The 26,078-nt window shown below is 41.7% G+C and overlaps 1 protein-coding gene across 1 annotated transcript in view; it reads right to left on the bottom strand.

The window, feature by feature from the left end:
* LOC122808477 (probable ATP-dependent RNA helicase DDX5) overlaps positions 1–26,078 on the bottom strand; it is a 710,554-nt gene that overhangs the window by 446,475 nt on the left and 238,001 nt on the right. Inside the window, exon 6 of the mRNA XM_044079433.1 lies at positions 5,846–5,911. Within this exon, the coding sequence (XP_043935368.1) occupies positions 5,846–5,911 (66 nt within the window). The remainder of the gene's footprint in view (positions 1–5,845; positions 5,912–26,078) is intronic.

Here is a 26,078-nt window from a genome sequence, read left to right as displayed (position 1 = left end):
CGCCCTGTTTGTTGATATACCAAACTACAGACATGTTGTCTGTGTGGACTGCAATTGTCCCTACGGGAAGAAAGTCATTGAGGGCTTGCAACGTTAAAAGCACTGCTCTCATCTCCAGGACATTTATGTGCAGATGGTACTCGAACGGCTGCCACGTCCCATGAACCATCCTGCCCTGATAATGACCCCCCCCACCCGATCAGGGAGGCATCCGTGGTGACAGTGGCTATCGGGGATGGGGGTACAAAGTACCTGCCTTGGTGAACCTGAGGAGATGTGATCCACCAAGCAAGATGCTCTTTGCAAGTCTGTGTCACCAGAATCTGGTGACGCATTGGAAGTTGTTGGTATGACCATTGTGTGAACAGCATCCACTGAAGAAGGCATGTAGAATCGAGCCAGGGAAGAAGAGTAATGGCCGCAGCCATGAGACCTAACACCTTTAGAACCATTCTGGCCTGTACTTTCTTGTTGGCCAGAATGATCCTGACATGACTCTGAATGTCTGAAACTCTTTGATCTGTAAGGGTAGCTGACATCGAACAGTGTTTAAGTTTGCCTATGAAGGTAATAGACTGGCAGGGCGATAAGGATGACTTTTGAAGTTGATCGAGATGCCCAAATGAGAACAAAGATTTATTGTGTAATCCCTGGCTTGTATAAGCTGATGCCTGGTGGTGGCTGACAGGAGCCAGTCGTCGAGATACGGAAACACCTGGAATCCTTGACGTCTCAGGTGAGCCGTGACCACTGCCATGCATTTGGTGAACACTCTGGGGCTGTAGTGAGACCAAAGGGCAGGGCTCTGAACTGGAAATGACTGGACCCCAGCCGCGGAGAAATCTCCTGGAGCGTCTGTGAATTTTGATGTGATAGTACGCATCCTGAAGATCTATTGAGCACATCCAGTTGTCCTTCTGTAAGAAGGGCAGAATTGACTGAAGAGTGACCATTGAATCTTGTCTTCCTGACAGACTTGTTGAGTCTGCTGAGATCCAATATTGGTCTCCAGTCTCCCGTCTTTTGGGGACCAAAAGAACCTTGAGTAGATTCCGGGCTCTGAATGGTCTGTTGTAACTGGCTGAATGGCTCTTTTTGCAGTAGTTTTGAGACTTCTAACTCTGCAATTTCCCTTAGACCGGTGGTACATCTGGAAGGGAATTTGAGGGGAAAGGACTTTCCTCGAAAGGAATTATGTAACCCTTGGATATGATCGACTGTACCCATCTGTCTTGAGTGAGGGAATGCCAGGCTTCTGGGTACAGTGATAATCTTCCCGACTGCCTCCAAGGAGGGACAGCCGGGCAACATCTCAGGGATGCTGAAAGGGCTTGTCAGAGAGAGGCTCTCTGTTTCCCTGGTTTTGGACCCCTCTGCCTCTAGAAGCGTCTGTTGTTGTTACCCCTCTGCCTCTAGGGGTAAACTGACCACGTGAATCCGGCGTGACTCCTTGGGATTTCGGAACCACATTTTTCCACCTTTCTGTCCTTTGGGATAAGGTCTAGAAGGGGTGGAAAACGGACTCCACAGCAGAAAGAGTCTTGCCGTCCTGTTCGCACCTGGTCAAAGTTTCCTTCACCTGAGGGCCAAACAAAGCTGACCCATCAAAGGGAGAATTTGTGAAGGACGCCTTGAAGGGATCTGCAAAATCACATAGCCGCATCCAGGCTTGGCGTCTAAGAGCCACACCTGTACCTGCGGCTCTACTCGCTCCATCAGCAGCATAAGATATTAGCCGCATGGAGGAGTTTGCAATGGAATTAAGGGTTCCTAGCTGCGAAGCAATCTTTTCTTGAGCTCCTGCAGCTGTAGGATCCTGTACTACTTCACCCAGCTCCTTAAGGATATCCCTCTGGAGTCTGGTGAAGTGACATAGGTAATTCAGCGAACGCATAGCAAAGGTCGCTGAGGAAAACATCCGCTTACTGTACCTATCCATGGTCCTAGAGTCCTTAGGAGGATGGACGGGTACGGAAGGATCTGCAAGTTCCTTCTTGGTGGCCGCAGCCACCACCATGGCATCAGCGGGGACACCCTTAGTGAGGAATTGCTTGTCACCCGGGGCAGTGATAAATTTTGAAGGCCTCCTAGGGACTAGCTCTACAGAGTCAGGAGCTGCCCACGCCTTTCGGGCAATAACCTGCATAAGGGGGGCGGAGACACCCAGGAGGTGGAGGGCCGAGATCCAAACGCCTCTAGGTATACTGACTCATCCTCAGAGGGATTGTTGGTGGGCCAGTTTCCCCTCTGTTTAAGGAGTTCTAGGATGTCTGAGAAGGAGACATCCTCAGAGGGGATCTAGGGGATCCCTCTGACTCATCAAAGTCAGTATCCAGTGACAGACTCGGGGAGTCTACATGTTTCCTCTTACAAGTCCTCTTCCTAGGAGGATCTCCCGAAACATCAGGAGAATCCTCGGAAGAGGGGGAAATTCCCAATGGGGAAACCTGAGGCGGAGGATCTCTGGGTCCTGTAGCAAGAGAAGTGGCAGAGATGTCAACAGGCACTATAGAGGGAGGAGCTACGGGAACCGACTGCTGACTGATACCAGTGGCCAGCACACTTCATCACCTCGAATGCTCCCCTCCCAGGCAGGTCCGAGAGAACCCGTTCCGAAGAACTAGGAACTCCAGGGACCACCGAAAGGGAAGTCTCCGAGGCAGATGTCGGAGCCGAGCTCACCAAGGCCGAGGCTCCAAGGGGAAGAGCGGGTTCGGACAAGGGTCCGATGCCACTCCCTCGGAGGAGACCATGGAAGCCCGACCACCGAATCCCTCTAAGGAAGGTCTCGAAGAGGAGATGAGTAGAGGCTGAAGGAACAGAAGGGGGTATCTGTCCTCCAGCCATAGCAGTAACCATTCCCGAAGACTCCAACTCCAAGCTCTGGGGTAGAGTTGAAGGAGGAACTGTAACGGGGTGTGGACCAACAGTCGTCTGTTGAGACGGACTATGTAACATTTGGGCCAGTACCTGTGACTTAAGTAATCTGCTGACCACTCTCTCTAGGTCATGGTCTGAAAGTCTGGATGACCTTGAAGATCGGCTCCGATGGCTCCGTTCCGAAAGGAGAGGTGAAGCCGGAGCCGAAAGTATCGGTTCCAAGGAAGGAGACCTCGACCTCTTCCTGGAATGAGCCATCGGAACCGATACTATAGATCCTGTCGGAGCCGAAGACTTATCGGAGCCGACAGGAAGCCTCGATGCATCGGCTCCAGCGGGAGCCGATACAGCCAAAAGTAGCGGTGTCGGAGCCGATTGGAGCCGACACCGATGCCTGTGCCACATGGTGGTCGGAACCGATCGGAGCCGACACGAAGTGGTCGATGCAGAATCGGCACCGATAGCCATCGGTGCCGAAGGCTGTTAAGCCAGAATCGGCTCCAGCCGGGCCGATCTCGACTCAGAACGAGTCGGGCGAGGCCGCAGGCTTAGACACAGAAGCCTGGGCCTTGGAAGATTTGGCTGATTTAGATGGAGCCGACTTGGCGGAGAGCCCTCCGGCAAGAAGGCCCCTAAGTATCAGCTTGTTTCGTCTTTCCTGCAGGACTCTCTGGCTGAAGGAATGACAAATAGCACAGGAGTCCTGCAGGTGAAGAGGCCCCAGGCAATACAGGCAAGAAGTGTGACCGTCTGTCAGAGACATCTTCTGACAGCACGAGTCACACTTCTTAAAGCCTGAGACCCTCTCCTTTGACATGGTGTTTCACAACACACACACACACACCAGTCAAGAATTAAATTAAATAAAATACCAAAAAGGTATTACTAGAAAAAACAACACACACACCCTAACAGGGGGGGGATGGGATGGGTAAAGTTTGACTAAAAAAAATTAGTAGAGACAGGGATTTTCTGTCAGAAAATCTATATAATTAACTTAAAACTAAAAATTAAAGGGTTTTTAGCAAAAAGGGGCTTAAATATCAAAATAGTGAATCACTTACCAGGAGCTGGTAAAAGGAGGACCTCATAAGCGAAGCGGCAAACGAGATCTAGGTACTTACCGCCATGCATCATGGGATATGGGGCTGCCTTGAGCTGGTAAAAGTGACTCTCGAGCTTAGCAAGTGCCGAGTCGGAGCCGAGGGATCGGCTCCGAACCCATCAAGCAAGAATGAAGGCGAGATTGACAACTTAACATTGAGAATGGAGGTTATGCCAAGAGAGATAACTGCAAGCAGGAGTACAGAAAACAGGCAAGAGCAGGCTGGCAAAGGAACCAAGATATTGGGAGGAAGGCAAGAGTGGGATTAGGCCAAGAAGACATTTAGACTGCAGGCTAGCGACTGCTTATACTCTCATATCCCTGGTAGGGAAGGCAAATAAACAGCTATGGGAGACTTGAGAGAAAGACCTGCTCTGGTTGAGTTTATAGTTGTATATACAGTAGAAGCCTATGTTAAAACAGAAATGCTTAGTAGGGCATATAGAATATTGCATAATTACAGGACTCAAATCACAGGAGATTAGAGAAGATTGTAAAGCAAGACTGGAACAGCAGTTTACAACAGAACAATGGAAGGACATGTATATGGCTCTCAAATATGCAATAAAGCCCATAAGGTTTAGGATATTTGCTTGAAGTGTTTGCATAGGTATCTTCATACCCAAAGCTTCATAGACTTTTTCCTCACGGACACAGCAAATATTGGAAATGTGATGGGGGAAGAAACATAACTGGGAACACAGGTTTTGGAAATGTAATGAGCCAGCAAATTTAAAAACAAATTCCTTGGAGTACTGTTAGAAATAATGTGTCCGCAAATACCTGTAACCAAACAAGTTATTCTTTTGAGCTTGGACACAGGGCTTGAATTGCCTTGATAGAGTAACGCCTTAAGTTAAATTCTGCTGGCAATTAAAAAAATGCAATTACAAGAAAATCAAAGTCTAAACCAGTTGTCTTTTGAAGTATTCAATATTAACAGGAAGATAAACTGGGAGATAGCTCTTCAAAAAATTAGCAGGAGCAAATTACATAGAAATAAATAGAAATTGTGAAAACAATACATACAGAATAATGTTCAGGAGGATGAGTGAGGTTTAAGGGATGGCATGAATTCAGGAATGTATGTTATGTTGGACTAATGAAAGTAACAAGGAAAGAAAAGATGGTGTATAATGTATGTAAATAGAAAAAATCAATAGGATTTGTTTTCTGTTAAATTATCACTTCAGACAAACATTAGTAAAGGTGTGTGTAATTATATATATATATATATATATATATATATATATATATATATATATATACACACTATATATACACACACACATATATATATCTATATATATATATATATATATATATATATATATATATATATATATATATAGAAACAACAAACCCAGATACCTGTGATACCAGATACCAATACCCGCAGAGAGCAGAAAATGTTGAAAATCCTAGACCTAACACGAGTAGCATTCAAGGTATACCTGTGCAGTGGTCAGTACAGATACGGAATTTAATACAACACCAGAAGCATGCAAAATGCATATTGAATATGCATTTCTCCCTACACAGAAAATCTTTGCATAAGGCAGGTTGCAGATGTAAGACGGTATTTAAACAGATGAGAAGATACATGTGGCACTGAACTGTAGACAGTGTTACTCTCTCTCAGGCTTCACTGCCAACCAGTTCATGTTTGCTACTAAAAACATCTGGGGTGACCTTACAACAAATATTCATCTTCTATGACAGGACATCAGCAAAGGCCAAATATAAGACTTTCATGGATACCACTGCTCTAGAAGTAATGACAGGCGTGCATATACCACTACAAAAACTATACTGATGTCAAGGGTTCGTTAGCTCAAAAAAGTAATAAATTATACTTACAATTGGCCCATCACCATGTTCAAGGAAAGGCTGATGATTTATGTGAACTATAGCAGGTAGTAAGTACTGAAAAAAGAGCAGAAAAAATGTTTTGGTAGCATAGCAATGGAACAGTTAAAGATTTACAAAGACAAATCTTTTAATTAGCTGCACTACATTTAAATACATTCAGATAATTTGTAGTACTGTAGGAAAGAGCATGTTCTAAAAACTTGAAATTTTTAAAAAAATATAATCCGTATTAACTATCAAGTTAAACCATACATTGGGGATCTTAAGCCATTTGTCAACTAGTTCTTAACATACCACACTTAACTTTTGTAATTAACAATTCTGTTCAGCAACGTTCAGAACAATGATAAAGCAAGTCATTTTTTTTTTTTAAAGTAAAACAGGCTACTCAACCATGTCTTGGACCAAGTAGTTTAAATGAGTTTATATGAATAAAACTACGACCTTTACAATGGTGACAAAAATGTAACTGCTGACATCTATTTAAACTGTATGTTAAAATGGTTCATTCTAGGACTAAAAGGTTTTATATGGATGTGCCCAGAAAATTTAAATTTTGCAGTCCTACAAAAGAGGATTAATTGTATTTTTACTGTCATTTAAGCATGGTAGAACAATTTAAATCATATGTTTATCTTGCAATATAATTCTACAGTTTACACATGTAAGAGTATTCAGTAAGACTACATAAAACAGAAATCAGTACAATGTTGTGATCCAGCAAGAGGAGGCCCATAACCCAAAAGCAAAACTAGAAGAGTCACAAAATGCACTTGCGGAAACTACAGATGAGCATGCTTCTCCACCTCAGATATGGGGGCCAAAGTTCTCCCCCCCCCACATACCCTTATTTATACCAACCCCACAACCACAGAACCACAAAAGGAAAAACCTTATAAAAATAGTGAAAATGTCCTACACAACATACTCTAAGTACAGTATAAAAATTCCAAGAAGTGCATTTTCAAGGAGGCAAAAATGAACACTGTCAAATGGTAGAACTGCTCTTGGCCAGTTATAATGAATGGCTTTTTGTAATCTTGTTCCAGTAAGGGAGGGTTGTCTGCCTGCATCACTGGCAACTCGTGCCTGCATCACTGGCAACTCGTGCTCAGGAACAGAGTCTGGCTCCTGGAAGGACTTAGCTGGAGAAGAGGATGACACAGCTGACAGCCAGCTTTCCTATCCTGGAAAATGAGAATGAACAGAAATCTGAAGTCTGTGACACCTCTGGAGTAGACAAGGGGCCTCACAGAATACTTTGGGGTTAAATAACATCCTGACATCATTGCACTAGCTGCCTCCAATGCTATGGGGAAATGGCCAGTTGCCACAAACATGGTTCCTAATGCTTCACATTTACATTTCCCCCCAGATTCCTCATGGTCAAGGCCTAGTAGATGGCAAGTGTTGCAGTAGACTTCCCAAAGAGTTGGATGCCCAACTGATGAAATGTCATGGCAGGGGTAACACTGGAAAGACAACTGGGGGATGAAGGGACACACAAGCGTGGTAGCAAGGGGAGTGGACAGAAGAGCCTAAGGCTACATTGGGCTGGGGATATCAATATTTGAAACTCACATGAGATGGGGGAAAAACATTTAAGGACGCACTGCAAAGGGGATACAATTTTAACTAAGGTGAATATTCCTGGTTATACCCAAATTATTTTTTGGCCAGGGGGTGTATACCATCCACATGCCAGCAACCACTTGATGTCTGTTCATTCCCATACAGTTCAGTGCATTACCCCCTCTCCCCTCAAGAATTAAGTGAACAATGATATTCCCGATACCTCCACCCTGAGAAAGAGCTGACCTTAGGGTATTATCTCCACCATCTTCTTGCCAGTCCCCTGCCACCAGGATTGTTAGATAAATGCTTACCAGTGCTTGGATCTATAGTGCAGTGGAATGGAGTCTTAATTGTAACTCAGGAGACTGGGGTTCATTTAGGGGATCAGCACTGGGAAAGCCAACCAGGGAGGGAGATGAGAAAAAAGGCAAGACCTGCCCACCTCTCCCACGGGACAGGTTTGCATACACATTGTGTGGCCTTAAGAAATGGGGGTAATTTCCCAGGTGAAGACCAGAGAAAACCACCTCTCATGCTTTGGGAGTGCTGCATAAAGGGAACACCTTGTATACATGAGGTAACATCCTTTGCAATCAACCCACTGCACATTTCCACCCCTCACAAGCATGGATGTTAGGGCCGCATACAAAATATCAGGAGCAATCCCCTGTTGGCTTTAAGAAGAATGACCCATCTTCCTCTCAACCACTGCTCCAGTGACATGGAATGAACAGGCTGATTACTTAGGAGAGGACTGAGTCACTCGGTACTGGAAGCAAAATTAATAAAATCCTGGGGACTTCCAATATGGCACAGGGCATAAGCAACACCTCTTCCTAGCTCCCTACTCTCTGCAGAGGAACTAAGTAAAATTCCAGTGAATTAACAGCAACAAATTCAATATAATGCATACAAACAATATTAAGAGAGCGATACTGGACAGAAAAGGGGTGAATGTCCAGAAGTTAAAAACGGAAGGAAAGTGGCAAAAGAGCAATGGAATAGCAGTTATGTCTGCAACAATGAAGAACTCAGCAGAGATACCAAACGCCAGGGGGTTAAAAAACAAAGTTACATTGAAAAGATGTATTTTGTGATGTTAAATGTGTACATCTCAAGCTGGAAAAAGACCAAAAGGCATAAACAGAGCCACCTAGCTGGAAACCAGATGCTAAGGTCGATTTACTGGACATAAATTTGTTTACTACCTTCTTGGTCTACCAAAGAATGAATCTACAAATTGTAGGAGTCGCAGAAACAAGGAATTCAAGGGCTGTAAAGCCTTGATGCATAAGCAACTAAAGTGCAGGTGGGGCTCACAGAACACATACAGATCAAGACAGCACACTGAGCAACCTGGAACCTAATGAGAAAGGATCAATTCAAAAGATAAATGTTAGTACAATTTGTAACTTGCACATTGAAAGAAAATATACTAAAACCAGTTGTGGAAACTAGGGCATAAATTCATGTGCAATCCACACCACAACAGCTGTAAATTAGTAACCAACCCAAGAACGTTTTTTCCAATGGATCTTATTACTGTGACTTTAAGGTTCCACATTTTACAATTTTATCAGCTCCTTGCCTGGGCTTTATCCAACAGGGTGTGTTATTTTGTATTACTAGATAAAATCTGATTGGTTAATGAGGTTTTAAAAGGAACTTGAGCTACATTCTTTCAAACTCTGATGAAGTCTCGTTTGTAAAGGATGAATGTGGTTAGTTTTGTTATTTTTGTGTGTTTTTTGAATAAAGTACATGTTTTAAACAGAGCTGCCAGTTGGTTCTATTTTAATACCACAGAATGGTTGTCGTTCTTAGCATCCAAGCTGGAGTTCTTGGATTGGTTATAAACTCACATGCAAATAAACCAGAATATTTCTAAACTATGACTTCTCAGCTCCAACATGGCGAAGGCAGCATTCATACCAGTCCAAAAATTAAGATGCGTGTGTGTGTGGAGGGGGGGGGGTCCTTTAAGCTACCAGACCTAGCTATGAAAGCAAAAGAAGCAATAGAAAGGAAGAATGCAGCAAATAATAAGAAAGACAGTCACAAAGGAAGACTATGGAAAACCCACAGCTAAGAAACTTTTCTGCTATTCAAAACCATATGCAGATGAGAGAAGGTGGAGATTCTTCAATCGCTTCAAGCAGAGACAGAGAAATGAGACTAGGAGAAATAGAGGCAGGAAAAGTGTTATCATCAAATAAGAAACTTGAAAAAAAAACACAGCTAACTCACAACCACACCAGCGATATCCACGGACTCAGTGATCAAAATCCAAAAAGAGGCAAACATGCTGAACGCTAATGAGCAAAATGTTTGCATTATGTTATTTGGAGTATTTTTAGATATTCCTGATGTTAGCTAAGATATATATTTTTTAGTTTAGGGAATAGTTATAATGTTATTGTCATTATTCCTTGTATCGGCGCCTTTAATATGAATGGAGGGAGGGGGGGGCGTGTTTTTTTAGGTCATTGTATATTAAGGGAATCAGTGCAATGGCGCGAGTTTGTTTATTCTGATGAAGTTGGTGCAGAGCGCCGATGAAAAGCTTTGTTGTTTGGCTTAAATAAAACTTTTCATTTTGCTCATTAGCATTCAGCATGTTTGCCTCTTTTTGGATTTTGATCACAGAGTCCGTGGATATCGCTGGTGTGGTTTTGAGTTAGCGGTGGTTTTTTTCAAGTTTGTCTGTTCGTTTTTTTTTTGGGCAGTTCATAAGTTTTTTGATGTCTACCACTGCACCGGATGCCAGGGATATGTCCGCTCCAGGCAACTTGACTATGATGATCAACTTTCCAACTGACGAGGTTGACCAATTATCCCGAGTGGATGGCTTATCGCAATGTGCACAAATAGGAGCCGGACATCTTTCTTTTGCAACACGACCCCCTAGAGTCCAGCTGACTGGGTCACCGGAATTCGTTCCAGCCAGTGGAGTGGTTGTTGAGCCGGTAGTGGATTCCAGCTTGCTTCCCTGTCAACAGAGGCAGGAGCGTGAAGGAGTAACCAGGGGTTTAACAGAAGGCAGCATCAGTTCCCATGGCGATGTTGGTGCCCCAGCGCAGAGTATTGGTGATGTGGAGGGCACGAGGAGAGGTATGTGGACCTTAACTTGAATCAATGGCAGAGTCGGCCATTCTGTTTTAATATCAGCAATGATCATGTCAACTTTGAGTTCTCTTCAAATTAGAGTTCAAATTTGTCATTTAAGCTTAATTTGTTCGACCAGAAGTTGCTTAAATTAAGGAAATTGCAATTGGAGTCTTATTTTAGTGAATGCCGCCAGGTGAAGATTGTACCGAAAGGACTTCGCTCCTGGCAATATCCAACTGGGTTGGAGGAGGGCTCTAAGTTCCATCAGGACCTCCTGGTATTATTTGACAGACATGGGAGTGAATTGGTGAACTTGATCAGTACACATCAGGAATCGATTAACCTTTTAGCTAGGGAATTATCAACCCTGGATGAGGAGATTAAATTGGATATTCACTTTTCGAGGTATAAATATGAAAGGATATATACCAGTATTGACCAGCATATATCCAATATTACCTAGACTAAAATTAAGAAACTCCAAAGGCTTATAAGGATGGGGTAGCCTATCCGAGACCCCCTAAGTCCCAAGGGAATTTCATAGGGGACAGTAGACAAGCCATTGGTCGTTTGGATGAGTCCTCAGGAGTTGGGCAACAATTCCAGCCTCAAGACCAAGAAGCAGGGGTTATATCAGCAGATCATCTAGCCAGGAGATCCCATATGAGGGGAGACACCACGGTGGTTCTAATACCAATCAGATCCAGTCAGCACCTGATTCTGATGGGGCAAATTTTCAAGCCCATGCCTAGTCACCACAACAGACAGAGTCGGAAGATGAGGAACAGGTACAAAACCAGGAGAAACTTAATGTGTGATGATGGAGTTTTCCAACCCCCCCTCGTCAAGCCTTTTGAGGTAGTTTTCAACACTGGGAGAGATTTTAGAATCTACAGCTATTCCCACTTTGTTTTTCCACAACCCTTGGTGGATATTTTAGCCAAGGGGTTGTCATTTGTACCTTCAAGGAGAGCCAGTGTGGACAGCTCCATTCTAGACCTTAAATTGTTCATGAGAATGCTGAATTTGTCTCTTGTTGGGAAGCTCAACTCAGTCCAGGAATCCCTATCATATCCAGAGTACGTATAACCCACCGCTCCTCCCCTCAGTGGGTGTGTTTGAACAAATGTGTGATCTGGACATCCGGTTCCTACTTAATTCTAAATGCCCAGCCCAATTCAACATTACTAAGAATGAGAGGGACCTGTTGGATGTCCTATGTTCCTCATCAGTGAAACTCATGCAACCTGACAAGGGGGCGGTTTGGTGGCTATGGATTTGGACGAGTACATTGACAAGATGTTGGCTATACTATCTTCTGATACCTATAGGGAAGTATCAAAGAATGAACTGAATTTAAGTATGAGCAGAGTCCGGTCTTACTTGGAGGATATGTTTATTAATGGTTTTTTGGACTTGGATGTGTTCAACTTTATTTCAGTTTCCTCACCTTGAATTCCAGTGTTTGGGAATCCGAAGATCCATAAGAGTATTTAAGATCCACCCATTCGTCAGTTAGTGAGTGCTAAAAGTAGCATCACCTATGCAGCAGCCAAAGTGGTGGATGGTATACTCAAGAAATGTGGCATGTGTACCACTTATTTCAAAAGATTCTTGGTCATTTCTGGAGAAGGTTGGATCAATTGTTTTCAGTGGGGATAGTCATTTCTTGACCATTGATGTCATTTATATTCTTCTATTCCCCATTGTGTTGCAGTTGAGTGGATCCAATTAGAGATGACCTCTAAACAAGCCCCAGTGGAGGAGATTGATGGCTAGTGAGCTGCTGGACATCATTCTGATGTGTAACTTTTTCACATTTAACAACCGATGGTTCCATCAGTTGACTGGAGTTCCGATGGGGTCACCCTGTGGGGCCAGTGTGGCCAATTTAGTGATGGCTCATTGGGAGGGGAATTTTGTTTTTCCCAATGCCATCGTTCAGGAGAAGGTTTCTTTGTACACAAGGTTCTTGGACGACATTTTTATCTTCAAGGACACCCAAGAAGAGGCACTTTGCCTGGTTGACCGTTTCAATAGCTCAACCGATTTTCTGAAATTTACCTTAACTTTCGATTCAGAAAGGATAACCGATTTAGATGTGGAACTGGCCAAGGATAGGGGTAAGAGTCGGTTTTCAGCTAAAATCCATCGGAAGCTGACTTTTTCAAACTCCTATTTACATTTTGACAGTAACCATCCAGTCCACCAAAAGAGAGCCATAATTAAGGGCCAACTAGTTAGGGTGGCCAGAATGGTGCCCAAAGATAGGGATTTTCTGGATGAGTGTAGGTTCATTTCGAACCTTTTTCTGTGTCGAGGGTACCCAGAGGACCTTATTGCTGATTTGTGCTCGGAGGTCAGGTATAAGAGGGCCAATGGTCATTTTAGACCCATTTTGGGCCACTCAGCCTGAGCCGATGGCCCCTTCCCGACCAGTAACAGGTTCCAGTGCAATTTAATAATTTCTTTCAATTTGGATGCCAACGAGATAGTGTCCATCATCAAGAAGAATTGGCATTTGTTATAAACAGAACTTATGGGACTGGCTGGGTCGAACCACTACCCTACAGTGACTTTCAGGAGAGGCCCCAATATCAAGGACATTTTGGAGAAGAAATTCAAGAGTGCATCCTCACGATCTGGAATGTACAAATGTAATATGTGCAGATTCTGCAGATATGTCAAAGCAGGCAAAGCTTTCTCGATTAGGGACAAGAAGTTCCTCAACAATGGGAGATATAATTGTGCTAGTAACCAGGTGGTATATCTGGCCCAATGTTCGTCCTGTCCCGGATTTTATATTGGCAAGACCGGCAGGAAGTTACAGGATCATATGCATGAACATTTGTATGCCATAAAGAAGGAGAGGTTGGACAACGCCCTGGCGATGCACATACATGATAATCCAGGTCATGAGTTTACTTTCTCGGTGATTGATCAATTATGTACCGGGAATAGGGGGGTCCGGAATTGCTCAGATTGGAGTGTAGGGAACTCATGTGGCAGCTGAGGTTGGAAGCTTACCATTTTCCTGGCCTCAATAGCATGTTATCTATTAGTTGTTTTTTTAAAACTGAGAAGTCTAGCGAGGTGAGGTTTTGGCACTGAGGAGTGGATATCACCCCACATTGCAGTCTCAGTTTTAGTTTTGTTTGTACCTGTTGATTTATTTTCAGCGCTGGGGGTTCGTTAGTTATTATGTTATGTTTTTAGCCCATGAGTTCCTGCTCAACCTAGCAACATGTTTTGGTCTTGTTATAGTCGAGCTGGGCACTGTTGTCCTGTTAACCTCCTTGGTTTACATTTTATATAGTTTTTAATGTTTTACAAGTTATAGTCTACATTTATTGATGAACGGGTTTTACCTTCGTGGCTAGAATCAAATTGACAGTATTTTTGATGCATATCCACATACTCTACATATTTTTTTATTATTAATTTTTAGATTTACCTTAAATATCATCTTTGTTTGCATTAATGTTATTTGTAGTATTTTTAGATATTCCTGATGTTAACTAAGATATATATTTTTTAGTTTAGGGAATAGTTAATGTTACTGTCATTATTCCTTGTATCGGCGCCTTTAATCTGAATGGAGGGAAGGGGGGGGTGTTTTTTTAGGTCATTGTATATTAAGGGAATCAGTGCAATGGCGCAAGTTTGTTTATTCTGATGAAGTTGGTGCAGAGCACCGACAAAAAGCTTTGTTGTTTAGCTTAAATAAAACTTTTCATTTTGCTCATTAGCGTTCAGCCTGTTTGCCTCTTTTTGGATTTTGATCACAGAGTCTGTGGATATTGTTGGTGTGGTTGTGAGTTAGCGGTGTTTTTTTTCAAGTTTGTCTTTTCGTTTTTTTGGGCAGATCAAATAAGAAACCCTAACTGAAAGGCTGGAGAGATTTTGAGAACTGCAAGTAACAAGAAAATTAAAAAGAACCTAGACAGTTAAGATAAAGATGTCTGGAAAAAAGTAAAAATGGGATAAAGGATGCAGAGTTTTTTTTTTTTTTTTTTAAACTTTAAAACCCCTTTTTAGCAGAATCTTGGGAAAACACTCAAACCTATTACAAACACTTAAACGAACATTCAGTAATACACATGTACAGACATTCATATAAATTACCAATCATACATTTGCTAATTAGATTACAATCATATGAATTAAACAATTACAGTATAAAAAAACTTTATGTATTAGGTGTTGAACATTGAGCTTTGAAGTCGTATATTGAGGGGTGTCAAACAGACCATGTGATAAGTGCTTAGAAATTCAAAGAAATGGGGGTGAGGGAAGGAACTAGGTAGGGCAGAAAATGTTAATACTGTAGTCAAGAGGACTATAAGCCAGGTTTATAGATGAATATGACCATCAAACTTATTAGAAATATGCTTATGGCTGGGAGAGGATAAACTATTCAGATATTGAGTCAAAGTAAACTTTGTCATTCAGAAATCACACAACTGCAAAAACTGAATTCTCCAGACTCAATGCTCACACAACATATAGACTATTTTCACAGACATTTACACATATAACACCTAGATATTACATCTTGGACATGCAGGTAGACAGTAATACTGCACTTAGAAACTCATTTTAACATTTTTCGCAGTGAACACATTGCATGAGACTTTAGTATTGCACAGTTACTTGAAGACTAGTTGTGAGGCACAGGATTCTGAATGAAGAGAAACAGTTTGATGTGGAAAATTGAATAAAATGGTGACAAGAATACATCCATTGACTTGACAACTGAAGTTTTACTTGTGTTTTTAATGAGTCTGCACCCTGAGTGGATTTCAGTGGTACACGAAAGTGATTACATAGTGTAGAGAAACTATCTAAATGAAGAATTAAATTAGAATATATCAAGGTTTATAGAATTACCTAACTGGAAATAAGTGTGAAATGACATGGACTACATTGATGTAACTTGAAGCTGTTCAAGACTTGAGGGCATACAAGCCACAAACACAAATGGATGAAAATAGATTTGCCAAATATGCAATTGTCTTTGTACTGTATCTCCTTTGAGGGTACGGTTGGCAGTATTGCTTTTAATTAAGTTAATCGTCATTGGAGGGGTGGGTCCTAGATTGTAACCCATAATCAAGGCATTAGGCCATACCAGTGAAGGTAAAGTAGGGGAAACAAAAAGAAAGGACCTCTATACCTTGGCTCACCCCTCCTGTTTGGATGAGTAGCAGTACATTAGGTACAAGAAGGAAGTATGGTAGGAAGTAAAATACATCCAAGACCGCTCTGGGCAGATTTTCAAGAAAGGTAGAAAGTGCTCAAAAGGGAATTAAAAGGTGTAGGGGATTCACTAAAATGTTTTATCAATGACAATCCTAGCCAAGGAAAGTGGTATTAGATGGAAGCATCTCAGATATGCTAAGAAAGGGCATCAGCAAGCAGAATGCCCAACAAGTTCAACATGAAAGTGAAAAGGCAAGAGAAGCTGGCTGATGGACCCATTTAAAATAGGACAACAGATTAAGGCAGTATAAATTACTGCCAAAATGGGGAAACGGAGGTCTTGAAGCAAATTTACTCCAATTCATTGAGTGGGAAATATGAGGCCTGCAGGTAGTACTTTGAAGCTGCATAACTTACTGCTTTCAAGAAGCATTTTTTATATAGTTATGGAGAGGGAAAAATAGAATTTAGAAAAAGGACCCCCTTTCTATACAGGGACTATTCTAACAAGTTTCATTACATTAGTGCATCATTACAGACAGCAACTAAACAGAAGAAACAGATAACAGAAGATTAACAGTAAATATAAGGCAAAAATAAGTCAGGGAATGCAAGCAAGGAAGAAAAGGGAGAGAAAAAGGAAGGACAGGAAAAAGAAGATTAGAGTTGAAAGGAAACATTAGTGGAGGGATAAAAAGCAAGAGAATCATTAGCAGATATGGAAAGAATAAATGTGGGTACATGGAATGTAAAAGGACTGGCAAATCCAGTGAAAAGGGATAGGATCTAGAAACTCAAAGTAAGAATAAATAACAGCAGTGCTGCAAGAAACGCATTTAAATTGTAAGTTACAGCACAGAGACAACATAATACTAGCACAAGCATACCAAATGGCAAGAAAAATGGGGTAATATTAGCAGATGAGAAACTAATATAATCTATATAGGGAAGACTACGACCACAACTTGCCTTCATCTGTATACCACAAAGGGAAATTTCAAACAATACGGTCACTGTTACTTAGGATCATGCAGTTTCAAGTGGGCATACTTAGCAGAAGACTGGAACCACGATATTTCCAAAAAGGACATTTGGAGGGATAAGAACATGAGAAAAATTACAAAGAAAAAAGAAAGCTTTAGTGTCCATAAAATATTTTAGGTTTAGCAGACAAGATGTTAGTCAAAGTAAGCTTTGTTGATCAGATATACACAGCAGTGCAAGCTGAATGAAATTACATTGTTTTGGTTCCCATGCAAGACATAACAATGAACATAGTTTGAATGACAGTAAGACGAATGCATATACAGTAATTAAAATGAACAATTACCATAATTTGACAGGAAGACAGACAGTATTACCCACATGATGGGCACCAGTGAGATGCATTTATGACAGCGCAGTTAGTCTGGGTCCATAATATAAGCTTTTTTACCCTTGTGATGCTGGTCACATAGCAAAACTTTCAAGAAAGATGTACAGTAGGACTTGTATGCAGGAATAAGCAAGGAGCACAGCACAGTTCATTAGCTGTTTGAACTGAATTGCTCAGTCCTGTGTCATACAGCAGGTAGTGGTGCTACATGATTTAGACTGCTGCAGTGTACACTTAACTCCCTGCTTATCAGAATAGAAGAGCAGTCATGTGAGCCATAAAATCAGCTGTGAGTTTCAGATTTTATATACACCAGGAAAAATCTGATGGCAGGTAATTAATTCCATTGTTTAATGTTAGAAGACAGATGGCAACTTAATCCTGATGCTTTTGTTTGGTATGGTTTAAATAGTATTTTTCTTTTAAAACTATTCTTGGTTTTTAGAGAGAGGATTCTTTAAAACTAGTCTAGTTTGTTAGAGATGTGTACAAATTAAAGTCTTGTGATGTGGCCTTACTGCTTCTGAAAACAGTTAAACAAGTTTGTTGCTTCATTTCATATTTTGTGTTAAAACCTAAAGAAGTAGAAGACTTCTCAAAGCATGCTTTGCTATTTTGCTAAAGTACTAAACTTTATTTCTGATACATCCGCGGTGGTGCAGCAGAAGCGTTGTTGCCTCACAGCAAGAGGTTCTCCCGTTAGATTCTCGGCTGGAGTGCCTTCTGTGTGGAGTCTGCATGCCCTCCCCGTGGTTGGTTGGGCATTCGAAATACATGCGTAAATGTGTGTCTTCAATGAAGGTTGAACGTCGAGCTGGCACCTCGTCAAAATCTACTGCCAATCATTAGCGGACCAGAGTTCCACTGGGCGACCCCTAACTGGGAAAAGCCGAAAGACAACATACTAGTAGGTATTGCAAAACTATGACATCAGTTGTGATTGCTTAGAATATTGCACTTCAGTTGTAGTATGATGCATTCTGATGTTCATATTCCACATGTATGGAGTGATGACTCACTCCTGACTATTGGCACACTCGGGAAGAAATAGAATAAGAGATCAAGCTAACTATACCAGTTACTGAAGCAATTTGCTCGAGTGATCACTACAGCTGATACTTAATAGCAAGTGGCATACTCCTCTAATTATTCACTGCCATGCCTGGCATTCAAGTTTATCAGCCTTATGGATAGAGGGAAGAAGCTTCTGTTTAGTCTAGATGTTTTGCTCTGTAAGCTGCAATACAGCCTGCCCAAGGGAAGGCAGAACATGCCATGGGCAGGGTGAGTGGGATCGTTGATCATCCTAGCCCTTCCCACAAACGAGTCTCATTGCAGATCATCCAAGGATGCGAGCGAGGAACCAATGACTTTCTGCTATCCTCACTACCCTCAGGACAGCCTTGCGGTCAGATGTTTAGCTGTTACCATACCAAACTATGTTATTTGAGAGGATGCTAGATAGTCCATTCTCAAAGCCTTCTACAGGGGGACCGAGACAGGTTTGCCTTCCTCAGTTTCTGTAGGAAGTGCAGACGTTGTTGTGCCTTCTTTACTGTGTGGCTAATATGAAACTACCAGGATAGGTCATCTGAGATGTTCACCCCCAGGAACTTGATATTTTTGACTCTTTCCACTGCCACCCCCTTAATTTCCAGAGGTTGATGCATCTCCAAATCCTCCTGAAATCCACTATTAGTTCTTTGGTCTTGCTTACATTTAAGGCCAGATTGCTGCTGCCACACCAGCCTATCAGATTGCTCCACTTCATCCCTGTAGGCCATTTCCTCATCATTTCTAACAAGACCTATGACAGTGGTATCATCCACAAAATTGACTTTGTTGGATTCATGCTTGGCCATGCAGTTGAGTCAACAAGGTGAACAGCAGAGGGCTCAGGATGCAGCCCTGAGGGACATCCGTGCTCAATGTAATACTGATGGAACTGTTATTTCCCACACATACCTTTTGGAGTCTGTTCATGAGAAAGTCTAGTATCCAGTTACATAGGGGGGGTGCCATTGCCCAGCTGGATCAGCTTCGATATCAGATTCTGGGGGATGATGGTGTTAAAGACAGAACTAAAATCTAACAGCATTCATACGTGGCAATTCTTGTTCTCTAGATGTGTCAAGGATTCATGAAGTGCTATAGCCATTGCATCAGCTGGTTAGATCTATAAGCAAACTAATGTATCCAGTGTTGCAGGTAAGCTTGAAGAGATGTGGTTCTTGATCAACTGCTCAAAACACTTAATTATTGCTGATGTAAAAGAAACCGGCCAGTAATCATTTAGGCTTGTCGGATGGGATTTTTTGGGTAAGAGAATAATTGTCATATTTTTAAAGTAACTTGGTACAATGGCTAGTTGCAGGGATGTGTTGAGTATCTAAGTACAGTGGACAGTTGGGTAGCACAGTCTCTTAGAACTCTTCCCATAATATTATCACGGCTAGCTGCTTATCTTGGGTTTACTCACCTCAGGGTCTTAAGAACATTAAATGTTCTTAGACATAACTCCTCGCCCTGTTCAACAGGGAGCTTATCTGGCACAGTGACATTGTCCATATCAAATCTGCTGAAGTAGGTGTGTATAATTTGTTCAGAAATTCTGTTGTCATCACATGGGGAGGATGCAGGCCTGTAGTCAGTTATGGCTTGAATGCCTTGCCAGAGATGGAGTCCCTTTGGTCAGAGAAGTATCCCTGAATTTTATGCCCGTAGGTCCTCAGCCTCCTTTATCTCTCTACTTAGATTTGTTCTGGCCACTCTTGGGGCATCCTTGTCTTTTGATTTAAATGTAGCATTTTGTGCCTTTAGGAGCTCATATACTTCACTAGATAGCAAGACTTTCTGATTAGCGCACATGGTGATACATTGGATGACTGTTACATCAACAGCACATTTTGAAATATAGGCCATTACAGACTCCATATATTCCTCTAGGTCAATATGGTGGTTCTTTAAAGCTACATTTCTAAACACTGACCAGTTCTAACATTCAAAGCAGTCCTGTAGTGCCAAGACTGCTTCCTCAGGCCATATCCTTACTTGTTTGGTTGTAGATTTGCCTCTTTTCAGCAGTGGTGTGTATGGAGGAAGCAGCATGTTGGCCAGATGTGGTTAAGGTACTGCTTTGTAGGCCAGTTTTACATTCGTGTACACTTTTATCCACAGAGTGCTCACCCCTCTTGTTGCAAAGTGATGAAGGAAAACTGCAGCATGGACATGCTTTCTGACAACCACCAATGATAAAGCAAACTAATACTGTATGTAGGATGTACCAACACTATCACTGGAGGCAAGGTTCTCACTGACAAACACTAAGGTTGGCAGTCACACACACTACACATATGGATCAGACAAACATATGCACCTACTGTATTAGGCAGACAGACAAGAAATGCAGAAAATAAACTGGTGTAAGAAAATGCAAGAGGAATGGCCAGGCCTAATAAAATGTGTGACTAAGGAAAAAAGGCTGGAAAACGAGCGAAGTGTATAAACTAATACAGGAAGAGAACAAGGGGTGATAGACATGAGAAAACATGGGAAAAAATTACTAGGTAAAGATTTCCCACAAGCAAGATGGCTTGAAATTTGTTCAATGTCATAAGGCAGTAATAAAAACACAAAGTTCATATATATTTGTGTGGAAATGACTCCACAAACATTTTTATACACCTGCAAAATTGGGACAATTGCTCCCATCAGCTCCACTAAGCTCTGATGATTATGATGTAATGGTGACCAACTGGGGGACTGACGTTTTGGGGAGTTGCTAATTACTGCCTTTTAAGGATCTAATAAAATTAAAGGGAAACTTACAGAGCAGAAAATGAGGTTAAGTTTATCTCAAGATTATCATGGGAAAAATAACACAGCAAGAAGTTGGGGAGTTAATATGGATAGTGATGTTGTCAAGGAAATCAGTATTTTCCCATCTTTTGGTTATCAAGACCAAAATTTAGAGGTTAAGGGTTTGGTGGAAAAGTAGGTATTCTGCAAAATGCCCAAGCAGTTTGTGAAGTCCGATACATTGTTGGCAAAAATGGAATCACATAAATGGTGGAAGATACACTAACACGAAGACAGAAAACAAAAGAATAGAGGGAAAGGATAGACACTAATGACCAATCTGTAAATAGTGTATATAGTTTAAATTTCTGAAGGCTTCAGATGGAGAAGCTGCTAGCACCAAGACAGAAGCTGTAAAATGAACAGGTAGCATAAAACATGAGGGTGAAGTGGCTGTCAGAAACAATGTCAACAAGCTTTCATGGATGGTTAAAAAAAAGAGGCTTTAATGATTTTTTTTAACAACCTAGATGTACTGGCACAGTTAGTATGATTAAGAACAGACATGACAAGTATTACTTGAAAGATACAAATAAAATTTGGGTTACTAATATCCACCCAAAGAAATAAAAATCCACCAAGGTTTTATGGGTCAGTATTAACCTGAAGATTTAAAGTTAAATTAGTGAAAAAGTCTTACTATCAATGGGAATGTTTCATGATTTAAAACTGATACTTTCAAATCCTGGGATAAGTTTACGCAATATTACATATTAATTGTTCTTGATTAAATTAAAAGTTACATATTTACCATAACTAGGCATCTGTGTTGTCCATTTTCATTCTTCCTCAATGAATGAGCTACAGATCCAATCCTTAGATCAGACACTGCTGCATACTTCAGATTTCAGATCCAACTCTCCTCCTCCCTCTACCCATAATGCCCTAGCCCATCCTCAATACCTCAGATACAGTTGTTCATAAAATGGCTAAAGAAAGGGATAGCTAAAAGAACAGAGATCAAACCCGAAACTATATGTTCCACTAATTAGTCCAACAGGTTCCTCCAGAATATTTTAGGAAGGGGGTGGATTGGGGGGGGGTGAAGGAAAGTGGACAACATATCTAGTTATGGCGAGTATATGTTTAAGTCTGTTGTCCTTTTCATTCTTTCAACAAATGGGACAGAGTCCCCACAGTTACATTAATCTTGGGTGGCCCTCATGAAGGATACAGTGGAAAACCACTGAGCCAAAGTCAGGTCTGCTCTGGATATTAGATCTAATTTGCAATGAGTAACAAAGGTATGAGCATTGGACCAGTTTGCTGCTGTGCAAATATCATCCATAGCACTTAAATGAAAAAGCTGATTAAGTGGCCATGGATCTAACTGAGTGGGTTTTAGGCGGTCTTGGTAGAAAATAGCGTTGTTGAGATCAGGTCCAAGAAATTAGTCAGTAATCAATTTAGCCAATGTAACATTAGAAGCTGGATAACCCAGTTGATTTGATGAGGATGGCACAAACAGCTGATATGGTGTTCTAATTTGTTTTGTGTTGTGTAGATAAAAACAATTGTCTGTGCACATCCAGGAGATGTAGCATGTGCTTTCCTTTGTTTGAAAAATTTGGAAAGAAAACATTCCATTCATTTACTGGTTAATGCTGGATTCAGAAGCCACTTTATGTAAAAAAAAATGGAAGGGTTTGTTTGTAAAGTAACTGTCTTCATGGAAGATGTAGGAAGTCTGATGAAACAGCCTGGAGTTCAGTTCTTTTTGCAGAAGTGAAAGCTACTAAAAATGCTGTTTTCCATGACAAGAATTTTAAATATTTTTTTTGCTGAAGGTTCAATGGATTCTTGAGTCGGACCTTGTAGCACCACAGTCCAATCCCAGGGATGTGAAGGATTCTTTATTGGAGGTCTAAGGAGAAAAGTGCCTTTCAGAAAAGCTTTACATAAAAAAATAATTCTTTGGCTTCTTCCAAATTATCTCCTATATGAAATTTTGAAATGGCTGCCAACTGTAGGTTAATCATAAAAATAGCCCCTTTAAAAAGAACAGCCAGAAAATCAAAAACAGCAGACACCACGGCGGCAGAAGGGCCAACAATATTTCTCAATGTTCAAAGGGAAAATCTTTTCCATTTGTTCTTGTAAACCTTATTGGTGGTGTCTTTTTGTGAGGATAATATAACGGTACATACTGGGGAATGAAGCAAAGGCTGGCTATTAGTGATACTGAAGAAACCATGCAGTTAGAGGGCTGGGATATTAATATGACTACTCCTTGAGGGGTGTGACCGGAGATCTGGAGTTGGGTCCAGTATCCAGGGAGGATAGCAAAGATGTGATCAAAGGAAGGGGAACCACACCTATTGAGGCCAATGACTGAGTTCTTCAACTGGACTGTTTTCTGTAGGAATCTGGGGATCAAGGGAAGTGGGGGATAAGCATAAAGGAGACAGGATGGCTAAACATGGACTACAGCATCTCTTAGTAATTCACCCTCCGGGGGAATCAGGACTAAATACTTGCTACACTTCTGGGGTACACAGAGGTCACAGCAAGGTTAGCCCCCAACAAAGGACAATTTTTTCTGCCAGTGATTGAGAGACCACTCATGTGGCATCAAACTGGACCTGCTGAGTTTGTTAGCCAATACACTGGTTTTCCCAGGAATGTGCAACTAGAAAGTGGTTGGAAGAGGATTGCCCATTGCCACACTCAGCCTCCCGGCTAGAAGAGTATCTTGAAATGCCTGCAATGCTAACAAGATTACTCTCATCTCAAGGACATTGATATGCAAATTGGTCGCTTGAGTGGACCACGTGCTTTAGACAGTCTTTCTCAAGTAATGCCCCCACCCCAATTGGGAAGCAGTCAGTGTGGCCAAACTGGCAGTAAGACAAAAGGTTGTCCTAGGTAAATGTCATCCGAATGGTTCCACCAATGGATGTGGTGTTAGCAAATCAGTCTAAGCTTGACTGGAAAAGATAGTTGTCAAAGAATAGACCATTGAACAGCTAGAGTCCATTGAAGAAAACTCATAGTACCATGTTAAGGGCAGCAGTACTACTGCTGCTGCCACAGATTGCAGAGCTTGATGCATATGGCTAGAGGAAATGGATGGGAAAGTATCTGATGAACCTGAGATCGAATATGTCTATGCGATGAGTTGGTAAGGATGCAATATATGTTGTGTTCAGATGTGCACCAATATTCTACCCTCTGTACTGGTGTCAGGTTTAACTGTGTAATTAGAAGTTATGTACTTAGAATATCTTGGCATCTGTGATGCCCATTTTCATTCTTCCTCACAGTTGGGTTCTGATCTGACATGCTGCATACCAAAAACTCCTGATCATAATCTTCAGCTCCTCCCTCTATCCATAATACTCTGGTATTACTCTAGCTCCTCAGGTAAGAGTTTGCTGCCCAATCTCCCCAAGTTATATGAGAAACAGGATATATACAAGAAAAGTTGAGGCTCAAACCTGAAACTGATACCTGGTAGACTATTGGAACCTTCTAGAAGAGACAAGGCGAGGGGATGGATGTGAGGGAAAGTGAGGAAGGATGAAAACAGCCAACATAGATACCAAGTTATGGCAAGTACATAGCTTCTAAACCTGATGTCCCTTTTCATTCTTCCTCATAGAAGAGACAGAATCCACAGTAATGTAGCCCTTGAGGCACCCCCAGGGAAGGACATGCCAGAGCACCAATGAACCAAAGGAAGCTCTGCTTCTAGAGACTATATCAAATCTGTAATGAGCAACAAAGGTGCAAGTAATAGATCAAGTGGCTGCAGCCAAAGTATCACTGAAAGTGTATGATGAGAATGCAAATAATGTAGCCATAGACTGAGTGGATCGAGTGAGCTCTTGAAGGTTGTGGCAACTCTAATCCTTTTTGAGAACAGACAAATGAGATGCAATCAGTAGCCCACTTGGCTACAGTAAGTGGTGACACTGGCCCAGGCAGCTAGAAGAAAAAGGTAAGAGGTGATCGGACTTCCTGAAATGTTTTGTTCTGTGAAGGTAAAAACACAACTGTCTGTGCACATAAAGGAGGCGAAATAGGTACTCCCTTATTTGTAAATTTGGGAATAATTGTATGGCCTGATTAAGGTTAGTCTCCATAGCCACTTTAAGAAGGATTGGTCCATAAGGATACTTTGTCCTTATGAAAGATAAGGAGGCTTAGCTGATGAGTCCCGAAGCCTGGAACTTATTTGCTGAAGTAATAGCTACTAAAGAGATGGTTTTCCAGGACAGAAATTTCAAATTGCATTTTTCTGCTGGTTCAAAAGGTTTTTGGGTTAAGCCTTTAAGTATCACAGGGAGGTCCCCAAGGAGATGGAACATTTATTTGGGGTCTGAGAAGAAAAATACCCTTCATGAAAGCTTCACACATTTTGGCCATAGCCAGAGAAAGAGCTTTATTTCCAGATGGGAAATTAGAAGTTGCTGCCAATTTAATTTTAATAGAAAACTAGCCTTCTCTTTTTAAAAAGTTGTTAAAAAAAGAGAAGAATGGAAGTAGGTTCAGAACTGGTTGATATTCTGGTTGGAATCGCAAACAGAAAATCTTTTCTATTTGCGGCTGTAAGCTTTCTTTGTAGAAGCCTTCTGAGATGCTAAGATAATCTCATGAACTGGGGAAGCAAGCCTGGACTGTCCACTACAGGAAGTGGAGAAACCATGCAGATCGCAATAAACGTCTTACTGGCATGGTGCTGGTTTCTTGTGTGTTTTACTTTAAACCATGCAGTTAGTCTGAGGGCATAAAGACTGGAGTGTTGATTTTTTGAATGGATAGGACAGGAGATCCAGGGTGGGATCCAGTATCCAAGAGGGATACTGCAAGGAGACCAGAGGAAGGGGAACCATACCTGTCAAGGCCAGAAGGGGGCAAGGGGGATGACTAAGCTCTTCAGCCTGCTTGTTTTCTGTAAAAACTTCAGGATCAGAGGACAAAGAGGGTCAATTGTATATCAGAGCATCACAGTAACTCCCCTGGTTGGGGGATCAGAGCAAAACGCTTGCTGCACTTAAGGGGCAAGACAGAGACAGACGGACAGAGAGAGGGAGGAGAGAGAGGGGGGGAGAGTGAAGAGAGAGAGAGAGAGAGAGAGAGAGGGGAGAGAGAGAGAGAGGG

Source organism: Protopterus annectens, chromosome 8.part0, assembly GCF_019279795.1.
Source record: "Protopterus annectens isolate FY-2018-M chromosome 8.part0, PAN1.0, whole genome shotgun sequence".
In the NCBI taxonomy this organism is placed as follows: domain Eukaryota; kingdom Metazoa; phylum Chordata; order Ceratodontiformes; family Protopteridae; genus Protopterus; species Protopterus annectens.
This window is presented reverse-complemented; position numbering and strand designations above follow the sequence as displayed.